We start from the raw sequence: 20,427 nt of genomic DNA, 5'->3' as shown, positions 1-20,427 counted from the left end.
TCAATTTCTAATTCCGAATTTGTGAAATGAAAAATTTAGTTTTGGAAATTTGAAAGTTTTTTTTAAATTCAATAATTAAAATTGAGCAAATAATATTGAATTTCAAATTCCAAACATGCTGGATTAGAAATTGAGAAAAAATGTTGCAATTAAAAAATTCGAGGAATTGTTAAAATTTAAAAAATGTATTAAAGTAAAGCGTTAATTAAATACTGTTTTGGTGCAGTCCTTGTGATCACACAAATCAGATACATACATGACTGTCGCCAACTGTTTCTTGTAAAAAAATACACGGAAATAGCCAGTAAACAGCGGCAGTCGCTATAATTTTAGCCAAATCATTTTAACACATGTATTTGCAATTAATTTTTTTTTCAACAATAATTTTTTTGATGCTGAATGCTCATAAATCATCATTATTTAATAGTTGCAAATACAGCCCTAACAAAAAATTATTTAGGTAATAATTTCAACTTTTTTTCACCTAAAGCATATTTAAAAATAATAGTAATAAATATAAAAAAAAAATAAAAAAAAATGTTTGGTATTGTAGTCGAAATCTATTTTTTGGAAACAAAGAAGAAATAAAAAATTTAGTTTTTCGAAAAATTATGTATTTAAATGTTTTTATTATTTGTTGCTTTAGCTTAATTTTCGCGCAACATGTCTTACGTATCGCAATATGTACATATGTAAATATTTCCAAATAACTGCTGATAATTTGTACAGATTCCAGCATTTTTTCAATGTTTATCAATTAAAAACTTAAATATGTAAAATATTTATCAATATGTATATATGAATAAAAATGTTTGCGTTCAATAATATTATGGTAATATGTAAAACTACAAACTGTAAGCAAAGTGGCAATTATAATAAAATGTTTTAGATCAGTTAAATCAATATATTAATTTTAATGTTTACACGTAAAACTCCATATATGTATGTATGTTTGCATATACACATGTTAGTTAAAGCAAATATATAGATATATGCATATATTATATGTATGTATATGTACTTTAGGGTGTCCGTTATTTCCCAAGTTGATTGTTTGTTTTGCAAACTGCCACTGAAGTTTTAATTTTTGCCCTAATACTAAGGATCAAACGGGAATAATCTCTTTACTTTCCGCTCTACTAAAACGGTTTTTATTTTTTCATAAAAATATTGCTTTACAAGTTATACAATGCATGAAATGACCCGAGTATTCATGAAAGGGATTTATACATTCTGTGTTGCTCATACGACAAGGTGTACTATATGAATACAGTACATTTCACGCGTAACTTCAACTTTTTTAGTGCAAAAACTGAAGCTTCAGAGCACATATGAGAAAAAAAAAATCAACTTGGTAAATATGTTACATACATATATGTATACGTCGTTCTATGTGTATTCTCCTTTGTTTTTATTGTAATGTATGAATGTATTCATGTAAATGCCTACGACCTACAGTTTTACGTAGTACAAACATACATTGGATTCTTACAACATGACATACATATGTATTTATTTAATGATGTATGAAAATTTAGTTTGAAGTAATTCATTACTTGATCTCATAAACAGAAAAATATAGTTCTATGTATATATTGGTTGTAGCGAAAAGCATAGGCGCATCCACCACAAAGACAACAAACCGCGATATAAAGTGACACTGGACAATTAAGAAAAAATAAAATACAATACAAACTAAGAGAATACAAATGCGAGCAATATTGCTGGCAGCACGCACATCAATAAGGTACTTAGGCAAACAGCAACAATAACGCTAATGTAATATATACCGTTATACATGTCATTATGTATATTTGTCTATACGCAAGTGTGTTTGCTTTCAATTGTGGTTTCTATACGTTTGAGATCTGATTATTTTTCATTAAATTCTTACAAAATAATAACCACACGTAAGCTTGTATATATGTATGTATGTATATGTTTACACAAGAACTATACGCGCTAAAAATACAATACAATCAAAGTGTGAGAAATAATGCTTAAGAAAAAAACTTAAATAAAAGCACTGATATTGGTTGCAAAAACGCCTACTAATCGAAACAGTTCTAACACTGTTTATTTTTACAAATGTAGATACTACATACATAATTACATACAGTAGCAAACAAATAAAAATTAAATTGTATTGCGAAATTTAAGTAATAGTTGTTGATTTATTAATAATTTCACGTTTCTTGAAAGTAATTTGGCATACAACTTGTTTAGTAATTGCTTACAATCTTATAATTACTATACGAAAAGCACCACATATGTATGTATGTATGTATATTTAAACATAAATACAAGAAAAGTCGTTAACTCGGGTAGCACCGATAAAATACCCTCCACAAATACAGAAATGTTCTTTACAAGAACAAGAACGGTTAGTTTGTATGGCAGCTATGTATGTATATGCTGTAGTGGTCCGAGCTGACATTTTTTTTTGGATATTGTAGCGTTGTTTTAGACAATAATTTTTAAGTTTGAAGACATCTTCTGAAATAAAAAAAAATCCATACAACAACCTGATTTGGACTGATTAGTTTGTATGTAGTTCGATCTAAAATCAAAAAAATCTAATTTCGAATATTATAGCGTTGCTTTAAGCAATAATCTATGCTAAATTTCGCGAGGAGACCTTCTCCAATATAATAATTTTCCATACAAGAATAAGCTATACTATAGTAGTTTCTTATCGACGATTGCAACACAAAAATGAACAGCTTCTTGAGCTGTAAAGGACGTATGCGTAATTTCAGATCAATATCTCAAAAACTGAGGGATTAGTTTGAATATATACAGACGGACAGATGGTTATGGCTAAATGGACTTAGCTCGTCACGTTGATTATTTATATACATACTTTATAGAACTCCCTTTTGGGTATTACCAGCTTCGTGGCAAACTTAATATTTTATTTTACAACAACTTGAAGTTGTTTAAATAGCAAAATTTGTGAGCTTCCATGGTGACTGTTAAGCTAATTTCTTTTATTTTTTACATAACCAAATACTAATATATTTCTTTTACCAAAAACTTGCTACAATTTTAGACCAAAAAAAGTTGCAGTTACAGCACAAACAGCTAAAACTCAAGTATTTTATCTATGTTTTCAAAATATGCAGAGTTAGAACGGTGTTTTTGAAGAATGCCTTTAATACTGTGGTGTCACTTATTAGTAATATAGTGTCGCGGTTGAGTTTTACAAAAGTTAAGAAGTTAATTTTAAGAACTTTGGAAATTATCTTATATTATGACTTAAATTTGTTGTTTGCACAGACCACAACAACACTTTAATTAAATAAATTAGTAATTAAAGTTATTACAACTGTATATATGTATATGTAATATATGTATATGTCATCTACATATGTATGTATTTATATAATACTCGGTACATTGATTTTTTAACGAGTCCAAGTTGGGGAGTTTGCTACAGCATAGAATGGTATTAAAAAACGTATAGTTTATACAAATATTAACATATTTATGTGTTCAAAAAACCATTGCATAGAATTTGATTTGTATTTATTTATTTTTTATACACTACTACATTCTTTACGCATATCAAATGATGATGTGTATGCCTTTTGCGATCACTCTTATCTTATTACCTTAAAGCAATCTTCATTTTTTGTCTTTTTGTTATCATTTTTTGTTTTTATTTATTTTCTCTTTTTTATTAAATTTACGGGATTTACCATTTTTAGTTTAATTTCACTATGTAGTTTTCTGCAAGAATTTGTTTTTTATTTCTTTCCAAACTCTAAAATATAAATATGTGCACAAATAGCGAAAAAAATGTAATACGTAAATTCTACTAGACATAAACGTTCGCTTTTTATTTATTTTTTTTTTAATTTATTCACATTTTTTATATACGCTGGTTGCTTCTCGTGCATCTGCTGCTTGTATTTGTAGTATTCTTTGTATCGCCTTTTACTATTTAAATTTGTTGTATTAATGTTTTTTTGGCTAATTTAATAATATTCACATATTATTGTTATGATTTTTCTAAATTTATTTTCGTCGACACTCAACAATTTAGCCGCATAAAACGGAAAAAACGTTCACTTTTAATGCATTATTATGTTTGTTTTATTATTATTTTTCTCTTTTATGTATAGAATTTGCTAATGAAGAAACAACTTTTTTAAATGGTAAATGGAATTTTGATATAAAATTTACGTACTTTTGTAACTACTTATGCTTGTTTTACTTCATTTGCTGAATGCTCGTAAGTTATAGGTATTACTATTGTATGTAAGAACAATGTTTACAACACAGGAAAACATTTAAAATACTTGATTTATCTTATTAGTTTAGAAAATAATTTTATATGACGACCACGACCACGACGAAGATGAAGAGTGCAATTTATATATATGTATATGTAACGAGAATCACAATGAAAATATGCCAAAAATTAACGGCAACGTGCCTTAGAGAAAGTTAATTTGTATGCTTAATTGATTGGCTGACTGAGTGCACTAAGCATGCTCAGCAAGCGTTGTTTACGAATGTCTGACTCAACAATTAACCACGTTTTCGCGCATTTAGCCGGCTGACTGGATGACTGATGAAATGGCTCTTTTATAGATTTGTTTTTATTTTTTTTTAGACTTTTTAATGTTTTTTCTTTTACTTAAATGCACTGTGTCTTAAGCGCCATCGAAAACTATACACACTAATTAATATTTATACCGCTTGATCTGGTTGCCGTTCCTTAAATTTAAGTGTTTCCTCAAAAATCAATGTTTTTAAGGTTTCTTTTGGAAGATCGTCCAGCTCCATGCTGATGCTGAAAGGCACCTCCGCAACAGGCTAAACAAATTACAATTTTTTATAATGAATTTTATTTATAAACTCTAAAAATTTTTACATACCTCATCGCCCGGATCGTAATACTGTTCTAAGTATGGATGGGCCAACGCTTGTTCAACGGGTATTCGATTATGCGGATTAAACGTCAACATTTTGCCCAATAAATCCAAGGCTAGCGGATCAGCATTGGGGAACAGTCGTGACCATGGTACTTTTGGCTTGAAAGTCAGTGATTCCAAATAATTACGAGCCTGTCAAATATTAATACATACATATATAGATTTTTTTTTTTGTAAATTAAATATATCAAGTAAAATACTCCTGCTACTTACCTTTTCATTTATAATGCACTCTAAATCTTCTTTTGAAGGTGATCCTAATACGCCTAAAATATGATTTAATTGATCCAGATAGTGCTTGCCTGGAAATATGGGACGATTGCTAAGCATCTCCGCCAATATGCAACCAACCGACCATATATCGATCGATTTTGTATAACCTTTTGAGTTAAGCATTATCTCGGGAGCGCGGTACCATCTTGTTGCGACGTATTCTGTCAAGAAGCCAGTATGATCGTGATCCGGATCGGCCACACGTGCCAAACCAAAATCGCAAATCTGCGGGTTTGGAGAGAAATTTATTAAAGTATATATATATATATATATGTACATATATACATATAAGCAATAATCTTTGCAATATAAAATTGTTATGACGTAATGAATAAATAAAATCCCTTTTGTAAAGACAAATATTTTGTATGGCAAAATTGGCTGAATCAATAAATTCGCGGATGATTGTATAATGTAATGAAATCTAATTTGCAGTCAAAATATTATTACTTTTTTATTGTTGCTAATATACTTTAATATTAGCGAACCAGTCTATACGTATAAAATGCCGAGTTGTCAATATTTAAACATCTAGTCGCAATTAAACAGCCACAACTCTGAACCAATAAGAAAAAAAAAACGTAAACTTCGGTTGCACCCAAGCTATAATACACTTAAAAAAGAAAAGATTTCCATGCATGGACTTGAATTTGATCATTCAGTTTCTATGGCAGTTATAAGTATATTGGTCCAATATCGGTAATTCCGACTAATGACCGGTTTTTTTTTGGAAAGAAAAGACCTGTGCACAATTACAAGTCGATATCTAAAAAAACTGCACGACTAGTTCAGGTTACATACAGACGGACAGACACAACTAAATGGACTCAGCTCACATTGATCTATTATATATATATTATAGGATGTCCTTCTGAGGCAAACTTAAGACACCCTAGTCAGGATATAAATATTTCATAACTAACTCAAAACCTTTGCAATATTAAATGCAATACATTAAAAATATTAATTTTACTCACTTTAAGATCACAAGTGGTATTCAGCAATAGATTGCTGGGCTTCAAATCACGATGTAATACATTCGCCGAATGAATGTACTTCAAACCTCGCAATATTTGGTAAAGGAAATAACAAATGTGATCATTGCTAAGCCTCTGTAAATATATAAAATAAAATAAGTAGTGATACTTAAAGTATAATTGTCTTAATACATACCTGAGTTTTAAGTAGTTTGTAAAGATCAGTCTCCATTAAACACTGTACAATATATACATCTCTCATCTGTTCTATGCTATCTACACGCAATATATCTCGAATATCAATTATCTACAAAATAACAACAAAAAGAAAACGAGTGATTAGTAATCATTTTACAAATAAAACTGTGTGGTGGTGAGGCATTATGGGTAGAAATAGCAACCTGGGATTGCTTACTCACATTTTCATGTTTAAAGCGGGTTAAAATTTTGATTTCTCTCAACGTGCGCTGACAATAGGTTTGATGCTCGAATGGCGAAATTTTTTTTATAGCAACTTTTATATTTGTTAATGTGTCCAGTGCCGACCTGTGTAGATAAAAAAAAAACAATTTTAGATAAAATGTTAATAATCAAAGCGAAAATAACAAAATATGCAGATATATGGTGTGACAGCTTGGGCCTGTTGATACCACTTTGTGATTTTTTTTTGCTTTCACATTAGCCACACCCTGTGCCTTCGCAGGGATTTCGGGTATGAGGTTAATGCAGTGAAGAATTATTGAATTAATTGAGCAAATATTAATACTTGTAATACTTACACTACCATACCGTAGGCACCTTCGCCAATATAAGTTAAGTCCCTGTAGCGAGGTCCAACTTCAAAAATTTGTGACCGTATGACTTCCGCATTAGGATTCGAGGTGGCGTTCACAGCCGTCGACGCTGCATTACTATTGGCATTGCCAGGGACCGCTGCAGCAGCAGCGTTTTTTGCAGCCGGAACTGCACCATTGTTTCCACCAATTGGACCGGTGGTGGACTGTGTGCTACTTGCCGCCTCTGCCATATACGCGCTTGTTCCGGTGCGATTTATTAAAAAAGCGTAAAATTCACAAAAATTATGCGACGCAGTGCGCTACTATACGTATGTATACGCACAATTATGTGTATTGAAAAAATGTTAAGCGAAATTCGTCACCACCAGTTGGCAGGTTCGGGTTGATTTTCTTAACATACTTTTCGAACAGCCATTCATTTTCACCACATGCTTTAGTGACTTTCGCAAGCAGTGTTGTATTGACAATATCTGACGTTAATGATTTTCGAGAAATTACATTTACATGCAATCATTCTGCATATTACGATTTTAGCTTTTTCACTATGAAAATATATATGTATTCTAGCTATCATCATTAGAAAATATAAAACGTAAAAATGAATTAAAATTACGTTTTTGTTTTTTTTTTTATTTAAAAAATGTTTTTATATATTAAAAAAACATTATATTAATCAGGATTTAAAATCTTTTATTCAGTAATTTTGGCAAACTAAATTTTCCCAATTTTTCATATTTGTTGTAAATTGTTTATATTCTGCAATCCGATAATTGTGATAAAATATTTACTTCATCTTTTTATTTAGAAAAGCTTCCATGGGCTCACCATGTTATATTTATTCTTTACACACGTATATTCAACCTCTTCTATTTAAAAACAAATAGCGTTCACTTGCTTGAAAACAGCTGTTTATTGGCCTTACTCATCAATGACGTGAATTTTCTGTTTTTATTATCTTTAATCCATGATAAGGTAAATAAAACAATTTGAAGTAATGTAAAAAGCGGTATATATTTGCAATTTACAAGAGGAAAACAAACTTGACGACAGTAGAATATAGTGAAGTGAGTAAATTTATAAAAGTGATGTTGGTGAACTTAATTAAATTAATATGTGATTCCCCGCTTTCATAAAAATCGTATAATTCAGCTCATATCATTTTTTCCACTTTCTAATTGCCCGAACCACTATTTCTTCATTTTTCAACTGATTTCGTTTTCTCCTTTTCATTTTTTATTTGAAAAAATTTGTCTCAATTTTAGTTGTACTCCAGTTAACTTATTGAAAGTAACTAAAACTAAAAACAATGGATCAAAAACCTCCGATCTACTCCAAATTTGCCATCCTAACACGTACAACTGAGATGCGAATGCATATTTCTGCTGAAGTGCCCTGTGATCGTCCTTCTGAAGTACAAACATTTCCTATGGTGGGTGGAACACTCATAAAAATGTATCAAAGTCAAACGCCAGTAGAAGTTGCAGGCTCCAGAAAATTTAGTACAGTACAAATTCTTGACCTGGTGCGTCAGGAACCGATATATGAAAATCTTTATGAATGTCCACAAGAAAATTTGTTAAAAGTGAGTGAGGCGTTGTGGCCATATGTAATTGCCATAATGGAACCAGAACGGCGATTACAGTTGGTAAAGAAGGTTGAACATTGTAAATGGATAATATACTTGAAAAAGAATGATTTAGTGCGTGTCTCCGGTGCGTCGTTTGGAAAAAAATCGACATTCTACGACTGCATCATACGATACATTGGCAACGTCGCTGAACTTTATCCCGTTGGTTATATCTTCGGTCTGGAGTTGCTGGTATGAAATGTGAATTTGATTGTGTATGATAATTCACACACACGAAAGGAATTACATATATGCTAGTAATAATATTGATTTCTATTAATGGTACATTTGGGCTATGATTTTATATATCTACCTTTATCTTTTTACATAATATAAACTAAAACAAGGAATATTTAAATATAATTTATACAATTGAAGAAAAAGAAACCTACATCCCAAGACTGTGCATTATAAAAGTATTAGTTTAAATATAAGTTAATTATTAAATTTTATAGGAAGAGATACGATTATACTATGCATATTATCATATAAAAATATAATATTTTATTATAGCACTTAGACAGCGGCTTCTCACCACAGTCCGAGGATATTCCTTACTCAATAAAATACATGCAATGTGATCCGACACTATCCATATTCTCAACAGCCGATAATCTATTGCAGCTACCAAGTGAGGTTAAGAAAAAGTTTTCTATGCAAAATATCATCGGAGAGACTCTAACCAAAGTACGTACTGCTATTGTACCATCGACTTGTGCGAACGGTGGTGGTGGTGGCGGCAGCAACACAAACTCTTTGCGCAGACAAAAGAAACCAAAAAAGAAGGTAGCCACTTCACAATTTTATGACATTCCAAGTTCTCCAATTGCTGAAGACAATAAACTAGTTCCAAACGGTGGGCTTGATTTCAGCCAACACCACGAAATGGAGCGGGACAGTAATAAACCGAAAAATTTGGATGAGTTAGATAACGGTAATCAAATTATATCGTTAGAAAGTGATGAATACAAGCAAAGTATTGAAAATTATGAACGTAGCTTGGAAAGGCAACGTGGTACAACAGCATCAACATCAACTGCAACTACAGCAGCACCGGTAGGAATATTAAAGCACCGACATCCGCCCGCTGCTCCAGCAAACAGTGTAGATGTTGGTAATAGTAAGGATGCCGCTAGTGGTACTGTGGTGCACCCATTAAATCTAATGAGTATGGAAGATCGCGATATAATTGTTATTGATCGTGCCGATATACGTGAGTCTACGAAAAATGAGTCGAACGTTATTGTGGTGGACAAAAAAATGCAACAAGAGGTTGATTTGGCTGAATTATTGGGTAGCAATTGGCCAATCAATGCGGGAGGCGCAGCTAGTATACTAAATAATAAGCAACCGCCGAAACAACAGCACACAACTGCTAACGCTAACATCGATTCAGTGCAAATAAAGAGTGTACGTAATAAATCACCAAATCCACTGACACACTTTGGTGGCATTAAGACTCCCGGCAATGTTGCTATGGATGGTTATATTGGCGGTGAGCAGGCAAGCGACAGCATCGGAACAAATAGTAAGTATTTAGCATTGTAAAGCGTTTGATTTTTGTACGATTTTTTTTTAACAATGCAATAATTTACTTTCTTGTTTTTTTTTAAGTATAAACATAACAAACAGAAAAATATATATATTCTAATTCCTTCTAATGTCTATCTATGTGCGAGAAGACAATTGAATTCTTCTTAGGTACAATAAACTTTCGAAAAAGCATAGAGCTATTAACACTGTTTGAACTGCAAGATAAAATTTATAAAATTAACACTTTAATAACTCCATAGACGAGTGAATTAATTAAATTTCGAAAAACCAATTTATTTACTAAATTATTTTTATGCGTAATTAAAACAGTTAATTCTTTTGGTTTTTTTTTCTTGTTTAATTGACGTTTATGCACGCAGCCCTTTAAACAAAACCATTTGTAGTTTCCATACATACATATGTATGTATATACTTATGTACACCTATTTAGAAACTGTTTTCAAAAAGCTATTTTTAGCACAAACCAGCTGGTTAGTGATGTAGTATTATTCTAATGGCAAACAATTTTTGAACTATATTTACTTTTTCATGTTTATTGGACATTCAGAATTATAATTGTGTAATAATTAATACTATAATAATTAAATTTTGTGACAATTATTATGATTATTAATTTAAATATATTTTTGGCTTAAAATTTTTTTACATACATACATATGTATATATTGAAAATTTTCAATTTAAGGTAATTCAAACACAATCGCTTTTTTTTTAGTTTCAATCATAGAGAAAATTCGTTTATTTTATAGTTTGTTCGAAATATAACTAACAATTTTTTTATTAGCTACATATGTATGTACATATTTTATTTTTGGCTATATTTCCTATTAGGTCACCCTTGTTTCAAAATTTAGTTTTTGGTAGATTAAAAAAAAGAGAAATTGAAAAAAATTGATAAAATGTAACGAAAATTTTCAATAAATTAAAAAAAAGGTCAAAATGATTTAATCCATTCAAGGTTGCAAATTTTTTAATTAAAAAATTTTGGATTAAACATTAGATATTTATTTTTTAATCCCGATGGCATGTAAAATTAGATTTCTAATTTTTTATCCACAACGTTTGGGTTTAAAAATTAAAAATTTGTCTTTCGTCCGTTTGTCTGCCTGTATATACGCGAACTAGTCCTTCAGTTTTTAAGATATCGAACTGAAATTTTGAGCATGTTTTTTTCTTCCAAAGCAGCTGGTCATTTGTCGGAGCCGCTGATATCGGACCACTATAGCATACATATAGCTGCCATACAAACTGAACTATTAAATCAATTTCCTTATTTTTCTGCAACGGAAGTTGACTTTTTTCTTGTTTTTTTTTTTTTTTTTTTAATGTATGTACATATAATGTACATATGTAATTAATTCAGAAAAATTTTTGTGACATCATACACCGGGTTTGTGAATTATTTAGTTAACCAAAACCATATATACATACATAGATTTTTTAATTCTAATTGTGTGATTCAAAATTAAGTTTTCAGTTTTTGAGATAAAAAATAGCAATTTTAATTTCAATCCAATTATTTTTGATAAAAATCAAAATTTATTTTTTTTATTAAATTATTAAAAATTGAAAATTTAGCTCTTAATTTAAATTTTTCTTACTCACTTTTAAGGTAAAAATTTAAAATTATTTTACAATTTTTAATCCCGAAATCGGTATTGACAACTGACAAAATATTTAATTTAAAACTGCATTATCTGATTTTGGGATTAAAAATGTAAAATATAATTTTCGTTGAAATTGTTTCTGATTAAAAAAATGAAAATTTAATTTTTAATTTACATTTTTATTATTAGATTCCCAAAAGGAATTAAAAACTGAGAAAATATTTTTTTATTTAAAATTTGGAGCAACAATAAAAAATTATTTTTCAAATTAAAAGCCGGAATAAAAGAGGTTAAAATAAAGAAAGATTTACACAACTATGTATGTATTTCTAACTGAAACACTATAATTAAATAAGACAAAAAGTGGTGAACTAGTTGATATTTTATTAAAAATAAGTTTTGTTTTTCAAAATTTAACCAATATATACATAAAAGCGAAAAATTGAAATTTTAGATAAGTTTCTTTTATTAATAAATTATAATTTTGTATTTTTCAAACCGATACGAGGGATTCAAATCTCAATTTGAATTTTTATTTAAAATATTAATTAGAATGTCATTTGTAGTTTTCAACTCGAATTTTCAAATGTTTTTTGTTTATTATTTTTCAATCCTGTATAGTATTTGGCATTAAAAATTAATGTCTCAAACCGTTATTGAGATATTTAAAAAATAATTGATTCAAATGTTATCAATTACATTTTATTTACTTTGTTATCTTAATCAAAATTAATTTTTAAATTTCTAAATAACGGTTTGTTTCAACCATTATATTAAATTTTTTAATCTGTTATTTAGGTTTAGAAATTTAAAATTTATTTAAGATTTTCGGTACTACAAAATAAAACTAAATAAACTCAAATGTTATTTAAATTATTAATTTTGGCTTAACAATTTAAATATTAATTTTAATTAATTACCTACAAAATAATATAAAAAATTTATTTGTATATAATATTAATAATAATTTAATTTTATGTAAGATTTTCATGATTGCAAAAAAAAATCAGATATTATTTCAATTATAAATAAAAATTTTTAATCCGTTTTGTCTTAGAAATTTATAAAATAATTGTATTTAAATATTCGTGATTACAAAAAAAATATTCAAATGTTATTTTAATGAATTTTAATGAATTATTTGCATCACTGTATGGAATAAAATTTAGTTCATTTATTATATTTTGTATTAATACTTTCTGTAATTTCTGTACTTTCTTTATTTGCATATTTATATACAATATAAATTGATTTTATTTCTTAATTTATCTTATTTCATTATTTTATTTCTTAATTTAGTTTATTTAATTATTAATATTATATTTTAATATTTTTATTTAATTTATTTTATACATAATTTTATTTTTTAATATATTCTATTTTTTTACTTATACTTTTAATTAATATTTTTTTAATGTAAGCACTTAAATTTCTTATATATTTATATTCCGTAAAAATACTGGGTTATTCCTGATCATTTCAAATCTTTCAACTCAACCGAATACCAATAGTTTCGAATCTTTTTTACACGCTGCTCTGACATATTTATATCCATTCTAATACAGAGTGCACAACATTTGATGGCACCTTTCAGATGTTTGTGCGGTTTTGGTATAAATAGTACTGCTGCTCGTTGACAGTGTTTACATTTTGGTCTTGTTTTTTTGTTCTAGTTCACAATTATTATTATTAAATTGATTATTTAATTATGGAAACACAAAGCACCAGTTCGTTAAGTCCCAGTGACACTTCACTTTACAATAATATACCCTTAACTGTATTGGAATTGTTCGCGTCTGGGCCAAGCGTGCCATACAACTGTACACCGAATGCCTCACCAGGTTGTTGATCTATTTCTTTATAAGTTGATTTATTTATAACTTACTGTAAGAGTTTAGAGTATTAGAGTTCAAAAGTTTATTTGCCTTTTTCCACTTCTACTTTTGATTTTGCAGAATATGCTAATGCCCGTGATTCGCCAGTGTATGACAATTTGGTTGATATCGACACGCCGGCCGAAGTGGATTTGGTAAAATATACGCCCTTGCAAGATATACCAGATACCGCATTAGGTGTTGGTTCCATGGTAGAGGTGTCAATACCAGAGGCGTCAGAGAACTTATACGGTGTTATACGTTGGATTGGCACAGCGCAGGGACGAAAACAAATAATGGTTGGTGTGGAGCTGGAAGAGGATCAGGACGATCGTACATTGCCGACCACAAATGGCACTTACAAAGGCGTGCGGTAGGGGAGCATAAAATAAATTTGTATGCAATAAAATATTTACAATTTTTGCTATACGCAAAATTTCACAGTTATTTCAAATGTCATGACGGTCGCGCACTTTTTGTCACTTCTGATCGTTGTTGCACGGATCGACGCTTCATTGAGTTGGATGGCAAGGCTGCTGCAAATATACCGACCGATTCCAAAATGTTCGGACAAGTGGAGTGTCCGTCGGTGCCAGGCGCTGTTGCACCGTTAAGTGAGTTTAAAAATATGTCCAGTTATAATAAAACTCACTATATGTATAAAATATTTTACAGAAATCAAAAGTCTGGAGGAGCTGGAGGAAAATTGTGGCAAGTTTAAAGGTATACAAGGACATCATAATTCCTGTTATCTGGACGCAACATTATTTGCTATGTTCACTTTCACGCCGGTCTTCGATTCGTTGCTTTTCCGACCGCCAGAAGCTGATGTAAATATTGAAATTGCTCAACACCGTTGTGCTTATAATAATTATTATTTACGCCCTCTAGGATATTCCCAACTATATGGAGGTACAAAAGGTATTGCGCGAAGAGATCGTTAATCCGCTGCGTAAAAATGTGTTCGTGCGCGCCGATCGTGTCATGAAATTACGCCAGCTGTTAGACAAGCTTAGCTCCGTTAGTGGTCTGACCAGTGAAGAGAAAGATCCAGAAGAATTTCTTAATAGTTTGTTGGCGCAAATAATGCGTGTAGAACCCTTTTTGAAGGTATCCACTTGCAGTATTTAAATTTTATTTATTTTTTACAAAAATTTCAAAATTTTCCTTTAATTTTTTAGCTGAGTTCGGGTCAGGATGCCTACTTCTATCAGCTGTTCGTGGAAAAGGATGAACATTTGTGTTTCCCCACAGTACAACAACTATTCGAGCAGAGTTTTCATTCATCCGATATTAAACTGAAGGAAGTGCCGTCATGTTTGATTATACAAATGCCGCGGTTCGGCAAAAATTTCAAAATGTATCCGAGGATTCTGCCCTCACAGCTGCTGGATGTCACCGATATCATTGAGGACTGTACGTATGACTATATCTGGCATTTATAGCATTTATATAATATATTTTTAGACGTAAAGAAATAGATGTATATATATATAATTGATCGGCATACCAAGCTGAGTCGATTTAGCAATATCCGAAGGTCTGTCTGTATACGCGAATTAGTTCCTGAGTTTTTGCGTTGTCATTCTGAAATTTTCCACACGTCTTTTTCACGCCATGAAGCTGCTCATTTGTCGTAGTCGCCGATATAGGACCACTGTAGCATATAGTTGTCATATAAACTGACCGATCCAAGTAAAGTTCTTAAATTAAAAACTTTTTAACTTCACAAGTAATCTTCTCGAAATTTGGCATGGCTTATTGTCCAAAGATATGCTACCACTTCCGAACAAATTGTTAGCATCGGCCCACTATAGCATATAGCTGTCATACAAAGTGACCGAGGAAAGCTCAGTTCTTTGATGAAAAATTTTCTTATTTGTGTTTTAAATTTTTTCTTGTTGTTTTCACTACGCTAATTGTATAACTTAATTGCTATCTTCCGCTAGCTCCCCGCCAATGCTCCGTATGTGGCAAGTTAGCCGAGTATGAGTGCCGCGATTGCTATGGTGTTTTGCAAGGTGGCGTTGGCCTGGAGAGCACAGCATTTTGTCTCAAATGCTGTGATACTGTACATATGCATGCACGCAGGTATTTCACAATTTTGCTCAAACATACATAATTTTCAGTCTATCTCATTGCGCCATCGTTTTCTCATTATGTTTTTAGAACAAATCATACTCCAAAGAAATTGTCTGTGCCGCAAGATTTCCGTATAATGGCCGATCACATGAATGTGCCGCGTTTATATATGGAATTATTTGCTGTTGTCTGCATAGAAACTTCACATTATGTCGCTTTCGTAAAAGCCGGTTCGGGTCCAGATGCGCCTTGGTGTTTTTTCGATTCCATGGCTGATCGTAAAGGTAACTGTAATATATTTAATATTGAAGCATGTGGGACTAAATATAAGACAAATTGCAGGCGAGAAAAATGGCTACAATATACCGGAAATGATCACCGTTCCCGACTTGCCGCTGTGGCTGTCGGAGGAGGGCGCCCGCGTTGTCAATGAGACATCGACAAATGACAAAATGTTGCCGGAACATGCGAAGCGACTCTTCTGTGATGCCTACATGTGCATGTATCAGAGCACAGATGTGATGATGTATCGCTAACGAGGAGAGTGCAATCAGACAGACAGCTTTAAAAGTACATACTTAACTAAATTTTAGTTTTATTTCTTTACATAAGTATATTTGATATACCTACATAAGCGCATATATCATATTAATAATGTATTGTTTTGCATGAAATGACACCAACAACAAAAATTTATATTTAACAATATTCATACATACAAGTTAAATTAATAAAATGAAGTAAATATCTATTTTATAGGTTCTCCGAAGTTTCCTTCTGGGTGTTAAAAAAACTTCGTACTAAATGTCTTTGTTGTTGTTGTAACAGGTATCAATCTCCGTTAGGATAGTAAGCCCAGGAAACGCGCTGTTTCCACGGGGTAAAGTCCTCTCTCGACGAACAAAAGCCAAACTCTATAAGTCGCTCATAATTCCCGTCCTGCTATATGGTGCAGAGGCTTGGACGATGATGTCGACGTTGCGATCGAGAGAAAAGTTCTGCGAAAGATTTATGGTCCTTTGCGCGTTGGCCACGGCGAATGTCGCATTCGATGGAACGATGAGCTGTACGAGATATACGACGACATTGACATAGTTCAGCGAATTAAAAGACAGCGGCTACGCTGGCTAGGTCATGTTGTCCGAATGGACGAAAACACTCCAGCTCTGAAAGTATTCGACGCTGTACCCGCCGGGGGAAGCAGAGGAAGAGGAAGACCTCCACTCCGTTGGAAGGACCAAGTGGAGAAGGACCTGGCTACGCTTGGAATATCCAATTGGCGCCACGTAGCGAAAAGGAGAAACGACTGGCGCGCTGTTGTTAACTCGGCTATAATCGCGTAAGCGGTGTCTACGCCAATTAAGAAGAAGAAGAAGAAGACCACAGGGAGAAGGATGTCGGATGTATTGGGTTAGCAGGGCATGCAAAGAGGTGGCTAGTGTCATGCGGGGAGTCGTTACACCTTGGACATATGTATATATGATATGGCAAGATCGATTCTGGATAAGTAGCAGTTGAACCTGCCACAGTATCCAGAATGGAGTGACCCTCGTTTCTCGCGGCAACTCGAGCTCTCCCTGCAATGGGTGGTGGTTTGATTCCAAGTACGCTATTCACTGAGAGGAAGTCGGTGAAGGTGTTAATAGCTCCACTTTGAATGGCTGTCAGTGCTTGTCGGAAGTTAGTTGCGTCCGAAGTCTGGTCGGCGTGTTGTTTGATGTCGTCGACGTAGTTCAGGAATAACGTCTTGATGCTCCTAGGAGGACTGTACCCCAGCAGAAATTGCTTCGAAAGGAGTTCTTTATGCTCCTTAACTGGGAGCATACGGGCCTCACTATGCAGGTGTTGGATGGGAGACATTAAGAGACATCCTGTCGTAGTCCGAAGTGCAGAAATATGCGTGAGGGATGGAGCCGCTGGAGAAGTGGCGCAGTGAGCTGTCTCACGGATGGATCGAAGCTCAAGGTCAAGGAAGTTTGGTGGGAGAGTCTTCTGCCGTGAGCTCTCAATCAACTATTGTGTCAAGTTCCCAGATCACTGTAGTGTCTTTCAAACAGAAGTGGGATCCAACAAGGTAGCAGCAAGTTCAAAGCTCGTTAAGGAGTGCATGACCACATTAGCAATAGCATCCATATTGTCTGGGTGTCTGGTCACAGAGGAAACGTTGGACATTGTGAAATCGATGAGCTTGCAGGGAAAGGCACCCTTACCCAAATTGGGCTCCCTTGTCTTCGCGTATTCGAGCGCTGGACAAATCACTTGTCATCATCTCATCACCAAGGTCTTCTGACCCAGAGTGGAACGTAAAAGGTGCATTGAATTGCTAGCTTTTAGCAAGGTACACATGACCGCAATGACAGGCGTCCTAACTGGACTCTGTCTCATTGGCATTCACGAGGTAAGGCAATGTGATCATGTAGGAATGGATTGTCTATTAATTTCTGATATTGAGTAGGCTGTGTGAACTTGCTTGAAGAAAAACAGGGATATTTTGCTTTTAAATTCAAGAATATAAACAAGTTTCCTTGTCTCTCAAATCTCCAACTCCTTCTGAAATTTTTTTCAAGCTACGAGATCTTAAGATCATACTCACCAACATTCTCAAAAAAGCGTATTACATCGCCCGGCACGAGGCCACCTTGATGGAAGATAGAGCTCGAATCACTTAGGCGTAGTATTACGGAACTTTTCAATTGAACCAGACGGTCGAGTCCTGCTAGAGGGAATATAAAATAAAAAATTAAATTCGCAAAACCAAGAAGGAGTCATGGAAGAGCTTTTGTGGGAAGTTATAAAACACAATCGAGGTAGCTGCGATTGGAAACTTATTATCCAACCACCCGACTACTCTTAGGCTACCACACAAACATGTAGAGAGTGCTCTGTTCGCAGTGACAAATCACTGGTAGATCTGGTGAAACCGCAATTTCCAGGTTGTACGAACGTTATAAATCTCCAACCTGTAGGAGATAGCGTAGAGTACGTCCCCACCAATATCATAATGGAGAACAAAATACTTTGGGCAATCAACGGCCTCGAACCTTTTAAACCTCCTGGTATGGACTGTATTCTTCCAGCCATGATGGAGAATGTAACAACAGCGCTGGAACCTTACCTGATCAGAATAAACGAAGGATTTTTTTGGCTCAACTATATTGTATATCTATCCGTTGGAGAGCGGCGAGGGTCGTATTCATACCGAAGCTGGTCAAAGCAGTCATCTTTTATTTGAGCGACTATAGACCAATAGATCTGATTTTAATCCTTCTGAAGGTAATTGAAAAATGCACTAATTGTTATTGAAATTCAAATGTCTTTTATTTAGTGTGAAGTACAATCGATAGAATTAAGTTTTGAATATGACATCATTCAAATGGCCTTAACGACTTCTTTTGCAGGCACCAATTCGATGAAATAAATTTTCGAGTATTTTTTTCACTAAATTAAGTCATACTATATGCCACAATAGCACGTTCATAATTGACTTCTAAAGCTTGAAGCGGGTCTGGTTTATTGTTAAAGACCAATGACTTCAACTAACCCCATAAGAAGTAGTCTAATGGTGTTAAATCACAACTTCTTCGAGGCCATTCAATGTCAAAATTTCTTGAAATCGAATCTCCAAAGATCTTCTTGTTGGAACCAAGTGTTATCAAGATCAACTTCCAATTGCGTCTATGCAAAGTTGGTTATCATTGCTCTATACCGCTCTTCATTGACAGTAACGGTGTCGCCAGCAACATTTCGAAAGCAGTACGGACCGATGATTCCACCAGATCGAAAACCACTCCAAACTGTCAATTTAGGTGAATGTAATGGTTGTTCATAAATAATTTGTGTATTTTCTTCGCACCAGAAGCTACAGTTTTGTTTATTTACACCATCACTCAGATGAAAGTGAGACTCATCGGAGAATATGATTTTCTTAAAAAAATAGTTATCGTTTTCAACTTGTTTCAAGGCAAAATCAGCAAATTCACGACTTTTACGGTAGTCAGATGGCTTCAGTTCTTGAGTGAGAACAATTTTATACGGATGCGAGCCCAAGTCCTTTCTGAAACTCCATCACGTTGTAGTTTGAGATAGTCCAAATTCTTGAGAACTTCTTGAAATCGACAAATTGCGGCCTTCAGCAACACTTGCCTGAACAGCAGCCATATTTTCATTACTTCGAGCGGTTTTTGTCTTATTGGTATCTCAACATTACGTATCATGATAATTAATAATATAATAATTATTAGTAAACGGGTTTAATGCAAACGAAAATCAGCATAAATCCTTATATTTATTAGCTGAAGTTTTAAAAATTAAAATACGTTAAGAAAGAAACTCCTCCACACGCATATAAAAATGAAAGAACAAGCGGCGCTTAAAATAATGTTACTCATACGCACTGTACACCACCCACAACAACAACAAAAGCGACACAATGTAAAGCAGAAATGTAAACAATCTCATCTATACAAATAAACACAAAAGAGCGAATTGCTGCATTCTCAACGGAGAGTCACTTAACGATAAGTGGGGAGTTTCCCTACTCGTTTGATTATAGCAACATGTAACTGGTTAGCTGGTTGTTTGGTGATGGCTGGTGCTTGAAGGACACAACAGTTTAGCGCCACATAGTCTATGGGCGCCAGTTACGGTGCTGGTAATGAGCAACTCCATCAGATGAGAAGCAAAGCGCAAGAGA

At 32.9% G+C, this 20,427-nt stretch overlaps 2 protein-coding genes across 4 annotated transcripts; one reads left to right on the top strand and one right to left on the bottom strand.

The window, feature by feature from the left end:
• Positions 1-592: 592 nt before the first annotated feature.
• Positions 593-7,361, bottom strand: LOC126752622 (mitogen-activated protein kinase ERK-A). Its single transcript, XM_050463559.1, has 7 exons — positions 6,973-7,361; positions 6,613-6,739; positions 6,390-6,500; positions 6,194-6,328; positions 5,157-5,441; positions 4,887-5,075; positions 593-4,824 (listed from the first exon to the last, which is right to left on the bottom strand). Exons 1-7 carry the CDS (start codon positions 7,218-7,220, stop codon positions 4,699-4,701), a joined length of 1,221 nt encoding a protein of 406 aa, XP_050319516.1. The 5' UTR covers positions 7,221-7,361; the 3' UTR covers positions 593-4,698.
• A 411-nt stretch (positions 7,362-7,772) lies between these two features.
• LOC126752538 (ubiquitin carboxyl-terminal hydrolase CYLD) lies at positions 7,773-16,490 on the top strand. Of its 3 annotated transcripts, XM_050463425.1 has the most exons (11): positions 7,876-8,054; positions 8,253-8,809; positions 9,131-10,145; positions 13,734-14,025; positions 14,097-14,266; positions 14,328-14,482; positions 14,544-14,762; positions 14,834-15,068; positions 15,602-15,743; positions 15,822-16,018; positions 16,077-16,490. In XM_050463425.1, exons 2-11 carry the CDS (start codon positions 8,297-8,299, stop codon positions 16,268-16,270), a joined length of 3,132 nt encoding a protein of 1,043 aa, XP_050319382.1. In that variant the 5' UTR covers positions 7,876-8,054; positions 8,253-8,296; the 3' UTR covers positions 16,271-16,490. The 3 variants fall into 3 exon arrangements, with proteins under 3 accessions (XP_050319384.1, XP_050319382.1, XP_050319383.1); XM_050463427.1 differs by lacking the exon at positions 8,253-8,809 and having other exon boundaries at positions 7,773-7,962; XM_050463426.1 differs by lacking the exon at positions 8,253-8,809 and having other exon boundaries at positions 7,877-8,054.
• The last annotated feature ends 3,937 nt before the right edge of the window (positions 16,491-20,427 follow it).

Source organism: Bactrocera neohumeralis, chromosome 3 (genome assembly GCF_024586455.1).
Source record: "Bactrocera neohumeralis isolate Rockhampton chromosome 3, APGP_CSIRO_Bneo_wtdbg2-racon-allhic-juicebox.fasta_v2, whole genome shotgun sequence".
Classification (NCBI taxonomy): Eukaryota; Metazoa; Arthropoda; class Insecta; order Diptera; family Tephritidae; genus Bactrocera; species Bactrocera neohumeralis.
This window is presented reverse-complemented; position numbering and strand designations above follow the sequence as displayed.

What these genes read in the sequence shown, in the direction of transcription:
- LOC126752622 (XM_050463559.1), bottom strand. Translation starts at nt 7,220, where the DNA reads ATGGCAGAGGCGGCAAGTAGCACACAGTCCACCACCGGTCCAATTGGT. An exon ending in GGTGCCTACGGTATGGTAGT is followed by an intron (nt 6,740 to 6,972) that starts GTAAGTATTACA and finishes TTATCTACACAG; the next exon opens with GTCGGCACTGGACACATTAA. An exon ending in ATACCACTTGTGATCTTAAA is followed by an intron (nt 5,442 to 6,193) that starts GTGAGTAAAATT and finishes CCAAACCCGCAG; the next exon opens with ATTTGCGATTTTGGTTTGGC.
- LOC126752538 (XM_050463425.1), top strand. Translation starts at nt 8,297, where the DNA reads ATGGATCAAAAACCTCCGATCTACTCCAAATTTGCCATCCTAACACGT. An exon ending in AGGCGCTGTTGCACCGTTAA is followed by an intron (nt 14,267 to 14,327) that starts GTGAGTTTAAAA and finishes AATATTTTACAG; the next exon opens with AAATCAAAAGTCTGGAGGAG. An exon ending in CACCGATATCATTGAGGACT is followed by an intron (nt 15,069 to 15,601) that starts GTACGTATGACT and finishes ATCTTCCGCTAG; the next exon opens with CTCCCCGCCAATGCTCCGTA.